Source organism: Tetrao urogallus (assembly GCF_951394365.1).
Source record: "Tetrao urogallus genome assembly, chromosome: 1".
NCBI lineage: Eukaryota > Metazoa > Chordata > Aves > Galliformes > Phasianidae > Tetrao > Tetrao urogallus.
This window is the reverse complement of record NC_136813.1, coordinates 169,402,556-169,422,172: the sequence shown is the minus strand read 5'-3', so window position 1 is coordinate 169,422,172 and position 19,617 is coordinate 169,402,556. Positions and strand designations below refer to the sequence as shown.

The following is a 19,617-nucleotide window of genomic DNA, read 5'->3' as shown; positions in this document are numbered from 1 at the left end:
TTTCTTACATAAAATTGAAGTAAGACAGTGTAATCCATCAGTAATTTCCTCAAGATGGCCTTGTATTTGCCATGAATTAAACACTCTCAAATATTTTATTTTTTCAAAGTGGTAAAGACTCACTACATCCCAATCATATTTCCCAGATGGTGTCATGAACCTCTTAACACTTCATTTCCATCATGTTCCATGCCTTGAGAAATCTGTTTTCAATCTTTCAAACACAAACAAGGCCTCCACCCTCCGTTCCATGATGCTAGACTCAGCAGTCCCCAGCCAACATATTCTTCATGTGCTTTTCAGAGTGAATAAATTCACCTCCTCCCTCATCAATCACACAGAAACCATCAATGACACATTCATGTTCAAACTTCCTCATAAATATATTATTTATGTCATCCATGAATAAATAGTGGTGTGCATTCATCAGAAATAAATAGCTCCATGTCAGTCCAAGAAAAGCATCTGCAAAGCTGACTTGATGCTACTCTTGCTCTTAATGTGTTGGAGTTGTGACCTAGAGGTACTGTTGCTTTTATATTTCATCTAGGGACCTGCTAATTCTCAGCTCTGCTCACTCACAACAAAGAGCTCTAGAGGCATCTAAATTCAGTTTGGAGGATTTGGCTAAGTGTCTGCATGTGGAAAAATACAGAATGCATTCATCTGTGTTAAAGCTCTAGAAATTTGAAACTCTGTCTTTCTGCCTCTGCTGTCTTGCATCCAGCCCTTTTGTTTAGGATGATGCTCTTACAGAGGAAAGGGTCTTCAGACCTCCAAACGTCTAACAAATGATGTATTGACATCAACTGAGGAAAGGCCCATGGAAGATCTGTTCAGCACAGCCCTATCTACAAATCATGAGACACATTCAGCAGCTCACATTAAGCTCCAGAAGTTGCCATAGTTATGATGTGCGACATTTGAACATGAAATTCAAAATTGTATCTTTCTTGTATATTAGTGCCAGAACTTAGAATTTCCATGTTTCCACCAGCATTTCAGTGTTTGTCCCGGTGTGCCTGTGTAATGAAATTGATAAATAATCAGTGGAGCTGGCTGGACTGAAAACATTTTCTCCCAGCTGACTTTGTTGACTACGGGGCTGGAAAAACAGGTCTTTTCCTCCTTGTTCCTCTTTCTCACACTCATAGCTGTACAATGGCTGGGTTTCGACAAGTTCTTTTTCAACACCTCTATCTGTCAGCCCAGTGATTCTGAGAAGCGAGAGTTGTATGCCTGAAAAACCTCAACCAGAGACAGGAAACAAAATTGCTCCCCACTTGCCATTTGGTAGATTATTTAGGATGAGGACTAGCACCATGATGAACTCTGTTCAATGTTTTCAGAAATATCACCGAGTCACAGACTTGCTGCCTTGGGTGTGGTAAGTCACTGCCTCAAACTACTGTGTTACTCACCTGCGTGCAGGAGATCTCCATCAAAGAAGTGCCAGGCGTGCACAGCTATCTCTAAAGCTGAGCCTTTTATGCACTTGAAACTTATACAGAGCCTATGGGGACTGATGCACTTACTGCCACTCCCCTGCTTGCTACTGTTTGATGTTTCAAATTTGTAGCCTACAAATACTGCATAAAATCATCCCCCATCTCAGAGGGAAATTATTTCACTACAGATTAATAACTTTCCTTTGACGTCTCGGTAATAAGTTTTGCATGAATAAATAACACTGTCCTCAGTTCTCAGCAGTATCACAAAGAAGGAAAGGAGCCAAAATGCAGCCTTGCAAATCCAAACTCACTATGTGTCACAGAGGAAGTCTTCTGAAAAAGAAGCTATGTAACTTCATGACTGAATAACCAAAGGCAGCACTCTAACACAAACATACCAGGATGGCAAATACAACCGTCCATCTGGAATTCTGTGATTTTTTAGTGCTCCTTTTGCAACCTTAGAAGGGATGTGTTAACTTAGTCTTTATGTACATTACACATACAAAATGACTGTCAGTACAACTGCACGATTTAAGAGCAGATATTAATTTGTAACTGGTATATATCATTTCTGTGCTACTATTTATTACCTATGTATCAAAAGCAAATAAAATACAAACTCACATCTCTCATCATTTTCACTGCTTCTCTGGTCCTTCCCAGCTTTCTTGCACACATTGCCAGCCTCCTCTTAATATAAACTAACACATTAGTGTCCCTTCCTGCAGAAAAAGAAAAAGAAACATAATTAAGATAACAAAAGACTTTTTTTTTTAAAGAAGTTCTTTAATATTCCAACAGAAAGTTTTCTATATATTTTTTGTTATTCACTATCATCAGTGCTTTCACAATAATTCCAATAAACTCTCAACAAATTCAGCTGACTTAGAGATGACATCACTAAAACCAGAGGAATTACTCTGGATATACAGTGGTACAAATAAGGACCCATATGTTGGCCTTACACCTGTGAAATATAAGCTGATCTGAAGGCATGGAGAGCTCTGTAGGATACAGACCATCAAGTAATAGTCAGGGGAGTGGAACCCCTATGAAGTTAAGACTGACACAAAAATCTGCAGTTATACAGACAGCATCCAATTACTTACCAGTTCACATATTTGGTTTAGACAGCAGTATCCATGAAAACTCCAGTATGTCTTTCCTTACGTTTTTGTAAGTTAAGTTGCACACGTGTTAATAGGAGATTCAGTAAACTAATTCCTCAGCTTTATTCTAACAGTTTTCTTACTTTTTGGTTATAAATACACCTGAACCTTCCTTTTGCCGAGCCTTTACTTGTTACCTTGCCATCACCTTCAAGTTCCTCACAGCTATGGATGGCAACTTTGCATCTCTCAGGCATAACAATCCTGTGTGCTGGAAGGTGCCCCGACCAAGACAGAAACGAAACAGCTGCAGTAATTAATCTCTACAATTACCCTCACTCTTTCCTTTTTTTTTCATTGATCCTTGGTTTCTCATTCTCTCTCCACAATCCCAACGTGAACTTTTAACATACTTCTGGACCAACAGAAAATGTGTGGACAGGCAATCATCTATGAAATTACCATATCAAGGAAATATAAGACACTTGCTACAAATTATCTTCACGTATGCAGTCTGTAAAGATTTCTCTGTTCCTAACATTTTCAAGCCTTTCATAATAAGAACAAGATGTGCGCTGAAAACATTCCAAGTACCTACAAACTGTTTTAAAGCTGTGATTATGATTTTCAAACAGATCCAACAGCAGGCTGAAAGGTCTGACTTTAGAAGAAAAATAAGGGAGGGAAGGAATTTCATTAGCTGTATTTTATATTATGTAATTTCTTATCTCCAAATTGTTTCTTCTATATTTAATAAACAATTTATTAGTTACATCTGTTTCAACGTGTTTATGTAGTGTAACTAAGAGGTATAAATTTCAGGCCAAGCTCCTTTCCAGACATTTCAGAAAAAATGGTCAAAATGCATTTATTTACTATGAAATCAAGAAAACCTTTCAGTCCATTTTCTGAGGTGACTAATTATTTAGGGTGACTAGTACGGGCCACCTTAAACAAAACTGTCTTCACCTTCTATAACTGGAATCTTTTGGAAGAGATTGAACTGGCTGCCCAAAGTCATTATCCACACTTAAAATTCATGCCTGTCACTGAACGAACGATAGAACACCTTAACATACAGAAAAATTGAGCAGTGTATTGTTGTTACAGTGATCTTCTCTCCCGCTTTTCATCCCAATGTCAGCCTGAAGGATTAAAAATGGAACAGACTTCAGAACCAAGGAGTAACTGCAAAAGAGGGAGAGGAACTGTGGTCTCCTTACAGACATGTGTGTCCATGGTCCTTCTTCCCTAAAGAAACCTGAGGTCTTCATCTTTTAAAACCATGTCAATGCAGCATATAATCAGAAGATTTCTACCTGGAGTCTTGTATGTAAGGCGCATCCTGTAGATGGAGTTTCTCTAACTCCTGAGGGTGCACGCTGAAATTACCAGAGGAAGGCAGAGAGGAGTGGGACAATCTAGCCTCTCTACCAAGCAACAGTCAGAGCCGGCAGTCAGCCTTCAGCCCTTCTTACTCTATGGCAGCATTCGTAGTTATGAGACTCAGCTGACTGCTTACTCTGCTGTACATCTGAAGGTTCAGGATGTCAAACTTGATGATAATGGTAGTGATACATATTATAACACACATCAGTTAAGATGATACTACACTTACATTTGCTTGCACAAACTTAACATATTTTGGACATCTTGCTCACCAGCATGAGAATTGTGACAGTCTTTTTGTGTATTTTTCACAGAATTGCTGTCATTTTTCTGTGCTTATAATGGATTGAGTGCACAAATTAAAGTTTCATGGGCAGCCTGCTAGAACCTGAAAACTGCTTCAAGGGCTCAGCTGCTCTTCATTTGTTTTTCTCCAAAAATAAGCAAATAATCATAAATGTATCATCTGAAATATCATTTAATATCCAACAAATGTTTAAAATACCACCTCCAAGATTTATAAAACCTCAGGCTTTCACGTATAGACTTGTGTGCACTTTTGAAACCAGAGCTGACAGACAATTTCACTTTGTACAATTTTTATCTGCAATCTTCGAATTATGTGACACAGCCAGAGGCTATGAATTGAAGTCCTGAGAATGTTACAGATGCCCAAAATATGTCAGTGCTTGTACTTACGTAATTCATTGGTATTATTTTTGCCTGAGGTAGTCACTGTAGACTAGAACTAACCTAGATCTGTTCATTTTATTTATCTTTCTGTTCTTTTACTCGCACTGTAACCTTATGTTTTTTCTTAGAATTAAGAAGCGTCTAGCAAATATCATTACAGCAGCTAAATCTCCACAATAAAAAATTTTAAAAAACGAGCAAAACACATCAATTGCATCAATTACAAAAAACATCAAAAAAGCATCAATTGCAGCACTATGCTATTCCAGTTGTTAATGTTTCCATGACCTTTCTTAATGTATGCACCTAACTTTTCAAATGTCACACTGGCAAATGGATCTCATTAACTTTCACACAACAGTGTGCTGTACTTATTTATCATTACTGCTGATGGAAAAAGCTGGCAAAGCACCAACTCACCTCTGTTTCTGCTATTCTTTACTGTCTTTTCACATGAGCTTATGTTTTCAAAATGGCTAATGGCATTTTAGTTCAACTTCCTAACATAGTCTCTAGAATCTTCCGAATATCGAATCTCTTTTGGCTATGCAGCATTCCATTTTCTGTTAAGTAAGTGGTTTGCATTTTCTGCCGTGACAGAAACGATGTATCTGTATTCTGAGTACTGTCAACTCAGTAACAGAATCAGGCAAAAACAATGAAAAAAAATACAGCCTATGGCCATACTGTAGCCAACATGAAATATCGAGTACATCATTCTGAGAGGTAAAAAAGATAAGCTACCACTACCAGAATTTCTCCCTTTTTAGAACAGCTATTTCTTCCACAGAAACTTACTGTGTTGGGCTTCGTACTGGGCACCGTGATGCTGCAATTGCTGACTGCGCCTGTAACAGCCCTCTCCAGCCTTCAGAGCTTGCTTGAACAGCTTCTCTGCTTCCACAATAGTTGTTGCTTCCTCTTCAGCCAAAAGAATATAGGCAGTGGCACATCTGCAGAAACGTCAGAAGAACCATGAGAAAGTTGCAAGAAGCAGAAACTGTACAAAGATATGCAGACAATCAAGCATGTATTGAATATGGAAGCAAAAGAATTTTAGTGATACATCTTTCTCCTGACCCTTTGTAAATAGTCAGGCAAGTAGATAATTACTTTCATGTTGATACTGTATCATGCAGCTGCCCTAGTAAACCTACTGGAATATGTCCCAGGAAGTAAAACACTGTTTCACTAAGCAATATGGACTAAAACTCATTGGAGATCAAGACTGGTTTAACGGAAACATAAAATGTTTCCATTATTGCAATGATATGAAAAGAAGGGATCTCTGGAGATCATCGAGTCCAATCCCTCTGCTAAAGCAGGTTCCTTGCAGTAGTTTGTACAGAAAAGCATCCAGGTGGATTTTCAGTATCTCCAGAGGGGACTCCACAACCTCTCTGTGCAGCCTGTGCCAGTGCTCTGTCACCCCTGCAGTAGAAGTTCTTTCTTATGTTCAGATGGAACCTCCTGTGGTACAGCCTGTACCTGTTGCCCCTTGTTCTGTCAGTACTCGAAATGAGGCCTCAGCAGGACAGAATACATGGGAAGGATCATCTCCCTCAATCTGCTGGCCATGCTCGTTTTAATACATCCCACAGTACCACTGGCTCTCTTGGTCACAAGGACACACTGCTGGCCCATGGATCTACAGCACTTTCAAATATCAGATCATGAATGCAATTGTAGAGGTCCCCCCCCCCCCATAAAATGATAACCGGGAAATTTACTTTAGGAATACAGGAAAAGGTGAAATGCAGGGGGGAATCACTTCACTCATCTTTCAAACAGTCTAATTTAGAACTATCTGTGTTCCTCCTCCTTTAAGGAGCATCTTCACAAAGCCATTCATTTCACCTGTGTAAATCTCTCTCTACAAGCATGATGATACGCTGAGTTGAGAAGCTTCTCTCATTGCTATACAAGGAGCCGAGGTAACTACTTTGGATTTGACAGACACAATTTTAACAGCTGAAGTTAGGTGGGATACAGCATGCTGATTTCTTTCTGATACAAACAGCTAATACAAGGAGATCCTTGTTTATACAGAAATGGAATCAGGCTGCTGCTGTCTCCCCTAGCTGTGTTTCACACAGTCATCTATTGAGGAAGTGGTAAAAACAAGTCTGGGTCAAAATAAGACTCCATATGTGAGTAGAATGGAATAGGTGAATAGCTCACTGCTTGCTAAAGCCTTTTAAGCTATATGCTCTCTCAGTTAAATTGTGGCCCAGGAACAAACATTTATTTTTTTCCTTCTAACAAAACTAGTGAAGGACAATCTGTAAGGCATCAGTTTATGCAATTCTACAATGCAATACTCTCTGACAGCAACCTAAGGGAGTCTCCCCACTTTATACACTTTGGCAACATTTGTACAGTATGCCATGCCAGCAAAGCCTCACAGCACTGAGCTTACTGTGGGATCTGAGAATGCTACATTTCTCATTGGGAAAATAAATAACAGACTGAAAAAAACAAAAGTCCCAAAATATTACATCATTTTCCCTCACACTATCAAATGAATATTTCAGGAAGTGTTTACGAGTCCCTTCTTTCTTGCTTCTGTTCAGGACGACTGAGAAATCCAAAAGGGAACTCTCTGTCTCCATCCCATAAATAAACATATCATGGACTCACCAGGAGGCAACATAATTAACACTTTTCTGTGCTAACACAGGGCCTGATCCAAAGCCCACTGACATCAATGTGAAAACACCCTATTGTCATCAGTGCCCAAGGATCTTCTGAGTGGCTAACACCACATACAGCTGTGCTTCTTTTCCTCCCACTGCTGGACTTCCTGTGGCAGGCCAGTAATCATGGTTAAAAATTACTGTAGTAAAACCCCTGCCCTAAGCTATCATCAAATGGATTTTTAAATGACAGAAAATAAATGTTAATGTTGTTGTCACTCACTCATTCAATTCCAAAGCTTCATGTGCTGCAGAAATTCGGGCTTGGGGGTTTCTCTCTCTCCAGGCTTTTTGCATTACTATTCAATAAACCAAGCAGAAAAGGGGCATATCAGTCATTATAGCATTAACAAGGAAAATCTATTGCATTTCAACAACAAAATTTACTGTTCTCAGCCTGACTCATCGCATAACATTTCAAAGACCTCAGCAATCAGTCAAAAGACAAACAACCAAACGCTGAGCCTTATTCTTTCATTTAATCACCTGTTTTCCAAGGGAAAATCTGACAGATTGTGCCATCTGCACTGTTACACGCAGAGTGAGTAAGCAGCTTTCTCTTCTTGGGGAGGTAGATTCCATGGGGCACAAAAGAATACAAGGATAGTTGGGGTTCCTATTCCAGCTCCTTAATGTGCAGTTGCTTTAGGAGTATGTTAAATGAGACAACATTCAGGCTAATTAAGATGACCTCATAACCAGCCCATGGTATTCAGAAAATAGGATTCATGTTTCTCCTGTGTCAAAAAAGCACAGTATGCTCTCCTTTGTAATTACATCCACAGAATATAGTGCCCAACTGTCAGTATTTCTTCTGTCCTAAGAGACAAAGAAGATTTGTCTCTTCAGATGCAAATTCTGATTATTAAAATATTTGTTGTACATTTTAAGCTGAACTGAAGTATGCATGTGGACTTAACAATAAAGGTTTAATACAACTAAAGCTGCTTATATGAAATTAGTTTCTAAATGTGCTCTCATTTTTTTTTTACACAGCTTCTAACTACAACAGGGAATAAAGTACAGGACTCGGATTTTACATAAGCTGTCTTCTGTCAGCACAGGCTAAGTGGAGTCTGGATAATGTAGTTCAGTTTACTACACTATAGCTGGAGGCAAATGAAGCTATATCTGTTTGGAACTGCTGCAAGAAATGGGAGGAAAACATAAATCCTTATTTATGCTTTTAAATGGTACCTTGAACGACTCCAGAAAGAAAGTAGAACATAAAAGTGACACAAACTTGAGAGCTTATACCTACATAGAGTCTAGCACAAATCCAGCATATTAGTAATAGAACAGCAACAGCTTTCCAGGCATGACCAAACTTTGTCTTCCTCCATCTGCCTGACAGAACTGATGTCTGACTGTACTTTTCTTGCAGCAGTTCAAAGTAATCATTAACCTACTGGTAAAAATGGCTGTTCCCAAAGTCTCTTACTAGCATCAGCAGGCCGTAAATGATCCGTGTCACATGTAAAGAATGTCTGATGGTCCTGTGCTGAAAGATTCATATCGTAGTAAGTCAAAGGTTCTCTTCCTGTTACCCATGTATACCTGCAAGCATGCCAACAAAGAGACATTTTGGTTAATGAAGTCACATTCAGCAAAACATATAGGAAAGAAGAGTCCTAGCTGTTAGACAGGCATAACCCGCTAAGGAGCCAAACTCCTAACACAAACACACTGCATTTCACTGTCCTGTGATGGAGCTACAGTAGCTGAATGTAAGCGAGGATAGTGGGAGGTAATTACTGGCAGTGGCTAACACACCTATTCAAACGCTAATATCACACGAAATCTAGATATAATTCATTAGTTTATTTGCTATAGCTGATCTGAACAGAATTACTGCCACGTCTTAATGTGCCACATCATACTGCACTTAGGTTTTCCAGTTTTTCTAACGCACCAAAAATTACAGAACTGAAAGGTGCATGTGTATGAAATGCACGTGTATGAATTGAATTTCCTTTTCCTTCAGAAACATTTTACAAATTGTAGGAGAGCCTGGCATGATCAAAAGCATCCACAACAGTTTTTCTGTTGCTGAGTTAGATTAATGGAAATGTTCAATTAAGGTCCTTAACCCAAATCCATACCTGTAACATCACAGCACTTACCGATTATATTCAGCTCCTCTGAACAGATTTAAGGGATTTCGCCAGACTTTGCATTCTGTGATAAACAGAAACACACAACAATGTATCTCTCCCAAATTAAAACTTGAGGTTTATCAGAAACATTGGTTACCTTCTAATGAGCCTTAACAATCCCATTTCATTTTCTATAGGCACAAATGGAAAAAATAAAGAGCATGAGATGCAGGCAACCTGACTGATTGCTCTTTTCTTTTGAAATGATAATTTCATTGCAAGTCAGTGTTAATAAATGACATCATTCCAGACAAATAACATCCAACAAAGCACCAAATGCCAGGTGAAAACAACACCGATTAGCGCTGGGACTCACATTTACCATAAGGCAGATCTGAAAAGGGCTCACACTGGGTTACTGCACTGAAAAACAGCAATTAACTCCATCCCCGTGGACTTGTTATTCCTACAGAAGAACTTCACTGCTTAGTTGATACTGTAAATCACTGAAAACCTCAGCTACAACTGCCAATTTTAATCCTTCCTTAGCTTATCCATGGCAACATCTGCTAACCTTACTTAAATTATAAGCACCCCAGGGTTGACAGAGTAGTCTAAAGTTGATTGGCAGAAAAAAGTCCATTGCAAAGGTTTGGTATTTCATCCATGTCTCTCAGGGGAAAAAAAAAAAAAAAAAACACTGCAAATTCTTAATGCTACAGGTTAGCAAGGGATAAAAAAGTCATTTAGAACTCCAAAAAAATCATAAAATTAGCTTTTATAGCTTTTGAAAAGCTGAGCTCTTAATTACAGCTTCTATTGCTTTAATTAAACACCAGATTTGTTCTCTTGATTTCAATGAGGACAATTCACTTAAGCAAAGCTAAGGCCAGAATGAACTCAGCATTTGCAACAAGGACTCAAGAGGCTCATTGTGAAACCCAGTGCTGCCTTGCCATGTTAGTGGACGACCCCTCATCCATTGCTCTGCAAAATCCCATCAGGAGAATTGAACCTGCAGCATTTTGCTGGCTGCCCTCCACCACCAAATGTCAACCAGCACATTTTTCACAAAGAGGTTCCATAACATCATTTCTAAACAAATCACTGCAGCAGTTTTCAGGAAGTATATAGAGTCAGCAGGACATGTACCCTACTTCATACAACACTCATAAGTTATGTCAGGTCCATTAAAGTACAAGACAAAATGACAGGCGAAGCCTTCCTCTGCTTTCATGGACCTGGCACTTCTGAGTATGAGACTCGAGTGTCAAGGAGAGAAAGCATTTTACAGAAACTGTTTGCAATAATATAAAACCACTTGCAGCTACACAAAAAGTCAGGCAGCATAGGCGGCAGGACCTCAGCTTGGTCCCTCCACTGCGTAATGTGCATCAAGCACTGACATGGGGAAGGGAATTTGTTTGGGAAGACTAAAAGCATTGATTATGCGTCTGTGCCTTTCAGCCAACCACTCCAGGGTAACCAGTGTTGGAAAGCTCCACTGGTTTACTCAGCAGAAGCACTCAATCAGAATTCTGCTGTTCAGTTGTGCAGCCAGAGGGTATGGCTGTTTGACAAGCTTCAGTCTGACAGCTTTTCATAATACGACTTTCAACACACAGTAAATATTAAACTAATATCAGCCTCCTCAGAACCAGAGCTACAGTTCAAAGGCTTGGCTTACTCTGCAACAAACAGTATTTGGCAACAGCTATTTGATCATCCTTTTCCCTCACCTTATTCAGACTGAGACAACAGGACTCTAATGGAGCACAGAAGCACTGTAGTAGGGGAGCTGGGGAACAAGAAGTGGAAGCTCAGAAGGCATATTACCATCTTCTGTCCTAGGTCTGGCACCTGCCTGGCTAGTTAGGCATGATGTGCTCTTTGCTGCTTTTGTCTTGGTATCTGCTGGTACTGTGGTTTCAGTACAACTGTTCTTCCAGTGTACTCAAAGGCAAAGGTACCTACTGGAGTATTCTACAGCAGCCATACATCTACATGGGGAAACATGGTGAACCAAGTACAAAAGCCATCTTCACTCTGCTTGGCAGTGAAAGAAATATCCCTGCGTGGATTCATGATGGGCTCAGAAGGCTGCTTTTTCTATTCCATTACAACTTAATAACACACTGTACCTATTTAGTGAATATTGCTTTTTGAGCTCTCTATTCAATGGTCTGGTTTTGAGCATCCATATCTGCACGAACAGCAGCTCTCACAGACACGCTGCACACAGACACTGTTTGAGGGATCTGTAGCACTGTGTGCCTGTGCACTGAAGGCAGAGCCATTCCCTGCCTGCTTCTTTATATCAGCAAGTCGAGATGCTTGGCTGAGCCTCATTAGCCAAAATACTGCGCCTTCTGCTTTAAAATGCCCAGAGTTATTTCAGAGCTGCTGAAGCGTGACTGAAGGCACTGATGAGTGCACACAGGTGTTTCCAAGCCATCCCATGCTTTCTGCCAGTTCACCCAAATCTAATATCCTGCACCACGCAGTGCTGCTATTCGTGGCCTCTCCTCAGATGGGAATGACAGCAGCTGACTTTGCAGTGCTATACCAAGTCTTCCCTAAATGGAAATACCCAGCAGAGTGCAAGGGGTTTTGAGGCCGCTTACTTTATTTAACTCGTGAGTTCAAAGCTAATTTCTCCTTGCTTGTTTTCACGAGGAATGCTGAAGCGAAAGTTGCCAGGTACAGACAGGAATAGCTCAGCTGCTTAACAACACATTCTCCTTAACTGAACATCTTCTTTTTCGCACACATTTCCCCATTTGTCAGTTCTGCGCCTTGCCCAGAGAGGCACAGAGGGCAGCAGAGGAGCAGAGCGAGCCCTCGGGTTTCAGAGCAAGCAGGAAGACGTGCTGGTAACTGTGCAACACACAGCGGACTGATTTGGAAAGAAGGGATCAGGGTGAGCAATTACTGCGCCAGTTCTGTACTTTATCTTCGGAGAAACGCCAGAGCCCCCTGGCGCGGCGCGGCGCGGCGCGGCGCGGCGCTCACCTGACACGCTCTGCCTGCTGGAATCCGCCTCGCCGTTGGCGGCGTTGGCCGCGCTGGGCGCGCTGTTGTCCACCCCGCCCAGCAGAGGGCGCAAGTGGCTCACCGAGACCTGCTCGATGAAGGACGTCCCGTACTTGCGGAAGTACCACCACTCGAAGATCTGCAACACACACACACGCACGTCAGCGCGCCGCTCGTGACCGCCGGCAAAGCCCGCCCCGCCCCGCCCCGCCCCAGCCCGCGCCCTGCTCCTGGGTAGCTTCAGAAAAGGGGCTTGCGGACGTGAAAAACCTCGGTAACAAATCCCACGGAACGCAATCCTGTATCTTTTAAAGTTTCGTTGTTTGTTTTGAGGTTTTGTCTTATTCCCGACCCCGGCTTAGCACACCAGAAGATTATTCATGTAGCTCCACCTGGAAAATCACAGCCTAAACATGCTGCATTTTCACAGAGGTATTATATCCCTGGATAAGAGCAGATCTTCAGGAAACCACGCAAACCTTTGGAAATGGGGACTGCTTCATACAAATAGGGAAACGGCTCTGTAAAGTCTGCCGGTAGGAGTGCACCTAACGGGCTCTGCAGCTGCACCCCCACCCCCAGCAAAACGTCTGCGTCCCAACAGAAACACAGCCCAATCAGACGTGGTGGTTTCGGTCTGTGGAGAAGGCAGAAAGGCTGTGCGAACACGCAGAGGTCATTTGGAAAGCTAAACAGACGCTCACAGAGAAATCAGAACATAAACGCATCCAGATCTTTGTGAACTCTGCATTCCAGGCAAATCGACAAAAGCCCCACAGCCTGTGTCGCTCCTGCTCAGGTTTCACAGCGTGTTTGTCACTGTACTTGTTCCCTAGGATAAACCTGTAGGACACCATGGTGGCAACCTTGTGAGCCGGGGGCAGAACTGTCAGGGAATCTCACGGTCCCTGCTTTGCCCTGTACACTTCTCAGGCACCCATCACTGCGCTGCCTGCCTTTCTCCAGATGCTAGAGGTGGCAGCTGGGGAGGTGGTAAAGGAGAACCTTTGGTTTTAGCTGCTCTCGTGCCCTTACTAACACTGCCTAAGGGGTTTAGAATTTAAATCTTGTGATCAAAGAGAACTTCATAGCCTAAGCAGCCAACACATACCCAATCATCAAAGAAAGACTGTGCCATAAGATACAGTAACAGCTCAGCTGTGAATACGTGTTTTTGTTTTGTCTTTGGAAACTTTGAAGCTTGAACACAAGTCAAGCCACAGCTGTACATGTCCAAATCAAAAATTATAGTTTCGTACAGAGACACAGGACACCAAGTAAGAGGATCACAAAATAACAAAATCTGTAACAAAATCACGGGCCAAAGTACAGCTGCCCAAGCAGCTACTCTCAACTATTCAGCTACAGACTGTGTCAACAGAGCTTCATCCTTTAAGATCTGCCTTTAAAAAAAAAAAAAACAAAACCATAATGTACTAAATTCCTTTACATTATTATTATTACCATCATCATCATTATTGTTATTTCGATCCTAATCAGCTTTTACATAAAAAGTCAACAAAACCTGGAAAGAGTGCTTTTAACCCCATTTACACTGCAAAAATGTATACAAGTTGGGAAACTGTCACACTGAATTTCAATGAACCTAGGATACAAGCAGAAAGAATGTATGTATGAAGGCGACTGCAACGGTGCAGCTGAGTGACTGAAACTTGTCAAAGCTGCTGTAGCTGCAAGTTTCTCCCTAGTCTTAAAAATATATTAATTATGCTTTAAAAAGGGAATCATTGTTGAGTGAATCTAGAGCTAGGGAATGTCAACTAGATCTCAGTGCATATTGTCTCTCAGAAGATGAAGCCATAGAGCATCATCACAATAAGTCTTTGCTTGGAGTAATTTGTTCAGGGTATATGAGAGGATAATCTGTAATTTGATGTTGAAGTCAGAACAATAAATTGCACAGAATCTTCGCACCTTTCTTAGTGTCAGCGGTTTTGAAGCCTGACTTCTACAAATCAAATTTGATTTCTAGCTATACCAGCCAGTTTGAAAGCAATGCGAATCCAACAAGCTTTTGACAGACAGATGAGAGATCATCTGGCATAATAATAGCTAACTACAAGGATTACTTATCCACAGAAAGAGATCTGGATCAGAGAGGAAAGTGGGGAGAAGAACTGCCTCTGAAAGCAAAGGCGGTCCCTTTAGCAAAAGGTACTGGTGGTGAAAGGTGCCCCTGCCCATGGCAGGGCCTTAGAACTAGATGACCTTTGAAGTCCCTTTGAACCAAACTCTTTCGTGATTCCATCATACATTTCTCTCATATACATACATATACTTTCAAATCAGAACAGGGTCAAATATCTCTGGACTCCCAAGGGGTCTTTGAAGCCTTCACAAAGGCCAAGTTAAAATCTTGTTCTGAGCATTTCCAGGTTTGTGTGTTAAGAAATCCAAATCTAGAGTTCTTGTTTTTTATTCTGGTAGAGATCATACCTAATGCAAGAATATTTGATCTTGGAAAGCTGTAATGATTTCTAGAAGTGCATGGCTATGAAAAAACAGCTGGTAGTTAACAGAGATATTTAAGTAAAATAGGAATTGGCTAATCACTCATAAGTCTCAACGCATTTCAGATACTTATTATGGACTTTTTTTTTGCCTTTGCTTCTCTATGCAAGTACTTTTTTCCCCCTGCACTACGAAAAAAAACCCCATTCTCTTTCATATCTCTGCTCTCACATGGAGGCAATCCCAGATTGCTTTATCTCTCTGTGTAACAACAAACATATTCTGCATCACTTGGCTTATCACATCTTCCTGCCTCATTTTTCAGACCAGATACTCCACCAGAAATGCATCAATTCGCAAGGGATGTTTTTGATGGCTGTTCTCACTGGACTATATAGCGATGTCTATCAGTGATATGAATTATGCTTTCCTGTTTATCATATCCAAGACAGGAGTCCTCTCTTATACAGCAAATACTCTCTGTAGTCCTCACCCAGAGTGTGTACTGAGTCTTCAACCAAAACAGTAGGAAGTTCCCTTACAGGCAACTTGCACAGCTCAGAGTTCTCATTCAGACTTCTAATTAGGCATCTCTGTCTCCGAGGAGTAAGGGCTGGAATACTCTTGTAATCTGAGGGCTGGTAACAACCAATCTAATGGATCTAACTGAGGCTTACTCCCTCGAGGAATAGGATAATGATAGCAGAAGATTCAATGGTTAAGCCTCTCAGATAAAAAAGATGGGAGAGCAGCACATGCTTGACTGGCTCAGTCATCCAAGCTGCTTTTTAGCACACTGCCCAGACTGTGCCAACTCTCCCAGACAATGACTGGGCATGTTTTAGGGATATCACAGCCCAGAGGCTGTTTCCAGTAGACAGTAAAGGAAAGATCCCTGTTTTGGTAGGCAAAATGTTCATCCATATGGATGTGACTATACAATGCTCTTGGACAAAGAAAGCCTCTTGGCTGTTCATTTAAGATCTGTTTATTGAGCTGCTAGGGATAGCCAGTTGACACATACAGATCCTACAGTCCTATCCAACCTGATTCTAAGAAAAAATTTGCCTCTGACCATGCCCTTAGTGTCCTCAATGGCAGTTTTGAAGACAATGCAGCCCTATTCCTTCTGGATGAAATTCATCAGTTGAGCATCTTCTTAGCCTCTGCTGCTGGTTCTGGGATTCCTTAAAGAGTAGATACATACATTGCTAACAACCAGCTTATTCAAAATACCTCTGTACTTATATTTTACCCACCTCTGGAAATATATGGCCTATGTGTAATATTTCTCTCAGCACTGGGTAGGCTCCACTTACTTGTCTGTAGACTGAGGTATAGACTGTACTCCTACAGACTTTTCCTTTCTCATCTGCTGGCAAACACTTTCAGTTTCTTAGGCACTCTCTCCCGTGGACAAATTTGCCCTTCTTGACCTGTCAGCATCCGCTGAGCAAGTCAGAAACTTAGAACAACTACCACGTGCCAGTTTTCAACTGCCAAAGACCGTCCTTTTACAATTGTCAGACTTTCAGGAATTACTGGGAATGCCCAGTACTCAGTCACCTCTGCCTCTCTGCAGCAGACTACACAAAGGTAATGAAACAAGTAGAAGAATGTTTAATATCTAAAATATATATATATATATATAAAAGACAGGTTCTTTCTGCGTTATTTAGGTCCTCTTTGAGACATCCTTTACTAGCACACCTGCGATAGGGACTCACATAGACTGTGCCTGCACTTGGGCTGCAGCAGATAGCCCAGCTGCTCAAGACTAGGTAGTATAGCCTCAGCATCATGCTCTACTCCTGTGTTGACTGCCTTGCTAATTCTTATCTCCAAAAAACCTGGTATTTGTTGAGTTTATTGCAGAATGTTTCTCACTGTGTAGCAGAAAAAGGTTATTTATCCCTGGAGTAGAAAAACAAAGCATTCTTGGTTGACATTCAAGACTGAGATTCATTGCTGCTGTGATTCGTCAGAACTGAGACTCTATCAGTTTGCAATGCAAGTGCCACCATTATTTTGCTACACAGCTTTCACTCCAGTGCCAACACATTACATATGCAGCCTTCTTGGGAAACCTCAGTGGCATGCAGAAACACAGTGCCAGCTTGCAGCATTTGATGGACAACAGTTGTGTTTCATGCTGCCCTACCTGTGAAAAACTTCAGCCTTTCTTAAGACACCAGGTATAATACAGCTACGTTGTATTCTGTGTGTCAGAATTAGTTTTTACTAATTTGGAAGTAACTGTGGTGGAATCAAGTTTCTAATGCAATATTTTAAACTGCAGCTTGGGACCTAATTTGATTTCTATTTTTAACATCTAAAACAGTGCAGGGATGAATTAAATATCTGCTAAGTTGTTCATTTTAAGCTATGTGCTCTAAAGTAATTATTATGGAAGAGAGTTGAAATAGAAAAGACTTCTGTGCTATTGTTCTGTGCTATCCAGAAAAGTCAAGAGATCTTAAATTCTTGCACCATATCACTTTGCTTACAGTTAGGCCAGATTTTTACCTAAACAATGAAAACAAAGTAAGAGACAAAATAAGACAGGAGAGGAGTGTTTTGCAAAGGAGTCACGTAGCGTGCAATTCCCCAAACTGAACTCTGTAGAGTCATTGTTTCATGATCCAAACATGGAATAGGAAAAGCATTCACTTTCCCATCAGTTGCCACACTTCTGAAATGATGGAATTTTCCATCATTTCAGAACCTGCAGAGCTGTGATTTCTCTTTCTGATTAGGAACTGTAGCCAACCAATAATGGAAAGAAATCAGTCAGCCCATATGGTGGAAAATTCCAAGGAATATTAGAACATGTAGTCTGACAGATACCCTAGCAATGTAGATTTGTGAAGAGAATGTTTATTTTACGAAGAGTTTCATTTTATACTATCAGCAGGACTACGAATCTTTAGAACTGCAGATGCTGCGTTGTGTGACAGATAAGTGGGTGGTGGTACTGTGGGCAATTCAGTCTGTTACAGGGCCATTGGTAAACAGCAAGATTATGAAGAAGTAATAAATCTGAAGCATAACTGGGCTAGTGACTAGCTAGCACTACCATTCCAGCATCTACCACTCCAGCATCTACCCAGCTGTCCTTCCTGATGCCTGGGCTATTCAAGTTGCAGTTTCTTCTTTCCATGACCATCTCAGTTGAGTTCTGTTTCCAGCACTGAATTTACAGACCATACGTTCTCCTCAGCACAGATACTGGTCCCTACAGTCTGATTACTGGCTGTCAGCTACCTGGCCTGTTTATCTTTTGCACGTACAGGATGGTGGCATATAAGCATCAGACAAAAACTGACAGTAGTAGCAAAGCCCCAAGAAAAAGGCTTTCAGCACAGAACAGGCTTTTAGTTTTCTTTGTCTTTGTCTACACGTCTATCACTTCACTGCTCCTTCAATTTACTCATAGAGAACTTTGTCATGCACCACTTACTGAATTTTTCTGGCTAGGGATCACTCAATTTCATCTCTTCTATAGATGCCCTTTTTCCCCTTCATCATGTCATCACTACATCCTACCCGTTTCTTGTACTTTCCATCAAAGTATCGCACTTAGAAATTTCTTGCTCACAAGTCTCTTACTGAGCTCCTTCTTCAGAGGTTGCCTTCACGACCACAGCACAAAGTGTACTGCACCTGTAATCATGCTATACTCAGGGAATTTAGTTACAGAGAATTTAGTCTTTCTCTAGGGTCTTAGCTCCTGTTTGATTCTTTGTCTCCACACACACAGGCTCTTTTTTTCTTGCTGACTCCTCCAGCTGCCTTCACCATCCAACAGCAAGTACGGAATTGTGCCTGTGGAACCCACGTACTTCCCTCATTCCTCAGCATCTTGTTGCTGGGACCTGGCCTCTTGAATCCTTCTTTCTTCTGGTGAGATTACTGAGATTACTGAATTTTACACTCAGTAGCCTCTTGCTGTGCATATGAGTAAGTGAACTGCACTGAACAGAACCCAAGCATTATAGGCCTGCCTCCTGAGCCTCAGTGTTCGCATTCTGAAACAACTGATGTCTCCAGAGCTCTGTCCTGTGCTTTGGGGTTCAATCCATATAATCTTGATGAATGCTCAAGGTACAAACATTAAGTAATTGCCTTCTGCTACAAATAAGTCCCAGAGCAAGGCAGAGCAGCAGTGCACCTGATGCTTTATACCTGAAATCATCTAAGTGATGAGTCTCATTGGCATTTAGGAATCAAGGAAGGCATTTCTCTATCTACATCTACAATAAATAATGTGGAAGTAAGTGAGAAATCGTTTGAGGTCAGCAGATACACAGTGATGCTAACCAGCTCCTGGTGATGTTTCTCTTTTTCCATTTACCACCACGGTAACGAAACACCTAAAACTGGCCTTCTGGTCTTACAATTAAGAGCCTAGTTTGGTATGGGGAGGGAAGGTCTACAGCTTTCATCCAGCAGTTTTTAAAAGCATGCACTTGGTTTTAGACACAGGACCTAAGGCTGATAGAACAAAGTAAAATAAAGCAAAGATGACACTCCCTTCTGTCAGTCAAAAGGCAGCACTCAGTATCCAGGCCCAATATAAGGACAATATCCTAAGTACACCTTAGGGATTGTTAAGATTATTTTTAATTTCAGTTTGTTTCTCTGAAAATATTGAGCAAAATCCAGAGCAAATGCT

At 41.1% G+C, this 19,617-nt stretch overlaps 1 protein-coding gene across 1 annotated transcript in view; it reads right to left on the bottom strand.

The window, feature by feature from the left end:
- The window catches only part of ST7 (suppression of tumorigenicity 7), a gene marked incomplete at both ends in the record, with an annotated part of 132,888 nt that overhangs the window by 36,910 nt on the left and 76,361 nt on the right, over window positions 1-19,617 (bottom strand). The window contains 6 exons of the mRNA XM_079534631.1: window positions 2,079-2,176; window positions 5,444-5,598; window positions 7,565-7,640; window positions 8,783-8,898; window positions 9,465-9,519; window positions 12,450-12,609. Coding sequence (XP_079390757.1) covers window positions 2,079-2,176; window positions 5,444-5,598; window positions 7,565-7,640; window positions 8,783-8,898; window positions 9,465-9,519; window positions 12,450-12,609 — 660 coding nt within the window. The remainder of the gene's footprint in view (window positions 1-2,078; window positions 2,177-5,443; window positions 5,599-7,564; window positions 7,641-8,782; window positions 8,899-9,464; window positions 9,520-12,449; window positions 12,610-19,617) is intronic.